The sequence below is a fragment of the Egretta garzetta genome, unplaced genomic scaffold (genome assembly GCF_000687185.1).
Source record: "Egretta garzetta isolate BGI_Z169 unplaced genomic scaffold, ASM68718v1 scaffold138, whole genome shotgun sequence".
Classification (NCBI taxonomy): domain Eukaryota; kingdom Metazoa; phylum Chordata; class Aves; order Pelecaniformes; family Ardeidae; genus Egretta; species Egretta garzetta.
The window spans coordinates 1,515,936-1,518,716 of record NW_009260598.1 but is presented as its reverse complement, the minus strand read 5'-3'; the positions used below and the strand labels follow the sequence as shown (position 1 = coordinate 1,518,716).

The 2,781-nt window shown below is 41.7% G+C and overlaps 1 protein-coding gene across 1 annotated transcript in view; it reads right to left on the bottom strand.

The window, feature by feature from the left end:
* Positions 1–401: 401 nt before the first annotated feature.
* Positions 402–2,781, bottom strand: part of OSTM1 (osteoclastogenesis associated transmembrane protein 1) — a 7,771-nt gene continuing 5,391 nt past the window's right edge. Inside the window, exons 4-6 of the mRNA XM_009644762.2 lie at positions 2,310–2,474; positions 1,332–1,497; positions 402–1,023 (exon numbers count right to left, since the gene is read on the bottom strand). Of these exons, the coding sequence (XP_009643057.1) occupies positions 968–1,023; positions 1,332–1,497; positions 2,310–2,474 (387 nt within the window). The 3' untranslated portion in view covers positions 402–967. The remainder of the gene's footprint in view (positions 1,024–1,331; positions 1,498–2,309; positions 2,475–2,781) is intronic.

Genomic DNA, 2,781 nt, shown 5'->3' with positions numbered 1-2,781 from the left:
TTTCTGTAAACACCTCTGTATTAAGCCATAGCAAGCTCTAGAGCAGGAAATTCAGCATCTCCAGTGACTTGACTTCACCTCACCTCTCCTTTACAAAAGAAAACAATAAAAAAACCAAAACAAATTTAAAAGAAAAGGAAAAAACACAAACAGACAAACAGGGAAGCATTCAGTTACCTAAGCAGACACCTAAAATAAGCCTCTGAAAATTTAACATTTGAAAAGCAATTATTTTAGTGGTTAAAGTGTGCAAATGATTAAACGTGCCGCCTGCTTCAGAGATAGCTGAATACTGTAGTCATCAATGATTATTATTCATGTCTAGCACTGGCAGTTCTGTTGCTTTTGTTGCTGGCTTTGGACATTATACATTACCACTTCCTCCACATATTTCATGGTGCTTTTTTTTTTTTTTTGCCAACAGAGACCAGCAGCATGACTTTAGAGAGGTATCAGAAAGATGGGAACTTTCCTTTTTAAAGGTTTCCTCTCCATCTCAAGTCTGGCAAAAGTGAATGTTACGTCGAATAAAAATAATGTTTCAAGCAGGAACACCAAATATTTCAAGTTTTGTCTGTCTATAAAAATCACCTCAAAAAGATTCAGAATCTCATGTTTCTATGAAACAAATACAATAAATTAGAGGGGAAAAAAACCATGCAAGGGAAGTGCAACTATTATATTGATGAGAAATACAAAAGCTTAGAAACAGAAAAACACCAGGTTCAGCCCAAGACTGAAAAAATCCACAGATTTTTCAAAACCAGAGTCCGCACAGCATCACACAGCCCTGCCTTGCCATGTTTGTTAATATCCTCGCTTAGAAGTCAGACAGCATTTTGTTTAACTTGTGTTGCTCTGTATCATTACACTAAACCATAATTAACTCCTCTTTTGTGCCGGCCTCATTCCAACACAATTGTACCCACTGTATACCAGCAGCAGTTCTCAGGTTTTGTTTTGCAGCTCAGCTGCATTTTTCTTGGATGTTCACAAGACTGGCATTTGACTGGATGCGCTTGGCTAGAAAGGGAAAAATTATAAGAAAATTAAACACAAAGAATTCCACAAAACTAGTCTCTCCACTCCCTCTATTTATCTGACACAGACTTGCAAACAGCTTTCTGTTCACGTCCAAAAACTTTAATGAAAAGATATGGCTGAAGCTCTTTACTACCCTTCTTCAGGGGACAGCAGCAGACTAATAGTCGCTATTAGCGCCCATCAGCACAGCTGCAGGCAGATCTGGCTGGGCCCCCTCTCCCGCAAGAGCCAAGCAAGTCCCTGGCACCACCCAACTCTAACAGTGAAATGCCAGCACCATCACTTACGCAAAATGAGTATCCGTTTCTTCTGCTTCGAGTGAAGGAAGCTACTAAGATAAAAAACAATAGGTAGGAAGAGAATAAAGGATGAAACTGCAATCACGGGGACTGTATCACTGCAGGGAACAGAACAGTTGAAAGTCCTGCTCCAGAGCTTCCGAGTGATGTTCATCTAAAAGGAAAACATAAGCAAGCCGTGAAAGCGAGCACATGCATTTTTGCCGTGTAGCATGGCAAACACTCAGGCCTCAAGACATTCAAGTGTTCAAATATGACCTCAGAAAATAACGCTTTAGCAGACGCCTACCCCAGAAGCAAGCAATCCCCAGAAAGGTAGAAACAGACAATTTAAACGGACCCAGAATTTCACATCAAAACTTTCAAAAGCTTCAAAACCAGACTATACTCAGATATACTGTCACGCTGCCACATGCCTGTTGCCCAGAGAGCTCAGTGACAGCCTGCGGGGACAGGGCTAATCCCATACTTTCGACAGCGCTCCTTTTGCCCAACCGCGTAAAACCCCATAATGTAACAAAGCTTTTTCCAAACATATGTCACCAATGCTGAGGACCCCTAGAAACAGCTGCTGTAATGAGGAATCAATTATTACTGAGGCTAGAACAATAGCAGTAAAGCTTCGCATTAAAAGCCAGAAGATTAAGATGATTTTTTTTTTTTTTAAATCCAACCCCTTCGCAGTAACAAGAAATTAAAGTGCGGCTACTTAAACTGGAACGCATTTGGGTGATCAGGAGCTTCAGCCATGCTCCTGCTGCACTGGCTGAGGACAAGACCTAGCAAGGCAACCCCACTGGGCTAATTTCTTTCTCACAGGACATCAGCCTGACAAAGGCACTGCTGCCAGTACTGTCCCACACCGAAAGGGAAAAGGCAATCCCTAGCAGGACAAGCGCAAAGATGTCAGATTAATAAAGACCTCCATGACAAGGTATCCCCTGTTGAGTATTAATAAACACTTACTGCATCTTCCACGTCGATACACAAGTGTGCAGAGTGCCCAGACTCACCACCTTGCCTGTTCATCCTTTGCAAGTTGTTATACAGGTCATTCAACATTTTGTAGCTTTCATTGCAGTTTTTACATACTTCTGTGTAGTTATTTGGTGACAGATAGAAGGTTTGTCCCTAGGGTTATAAAACTCTGTATGAATGCTGGTTTAAGCCATTATGAAAAAAAAAAATCAAAAACTAGAGAGTCAAGTTTGAACCAAAATCCAGATATTTAGCATCCTAGATTGAGTAGAGGCCCAGACTGACAACTCACATGAGAATGCAGGAGGAAAAGGGACCAACTCTAATTCACTAGGGACAGGATCCATTTCCTGCAGGTTCTGCATCTCAAACTGTCCTTTGAACTAGCAGCTTTTTTACTTAAAGTATCAGTTCCGGGGGGGGGGGGGGGGGGGGGGGGAGACAGAGAAGAAAAAAGGAG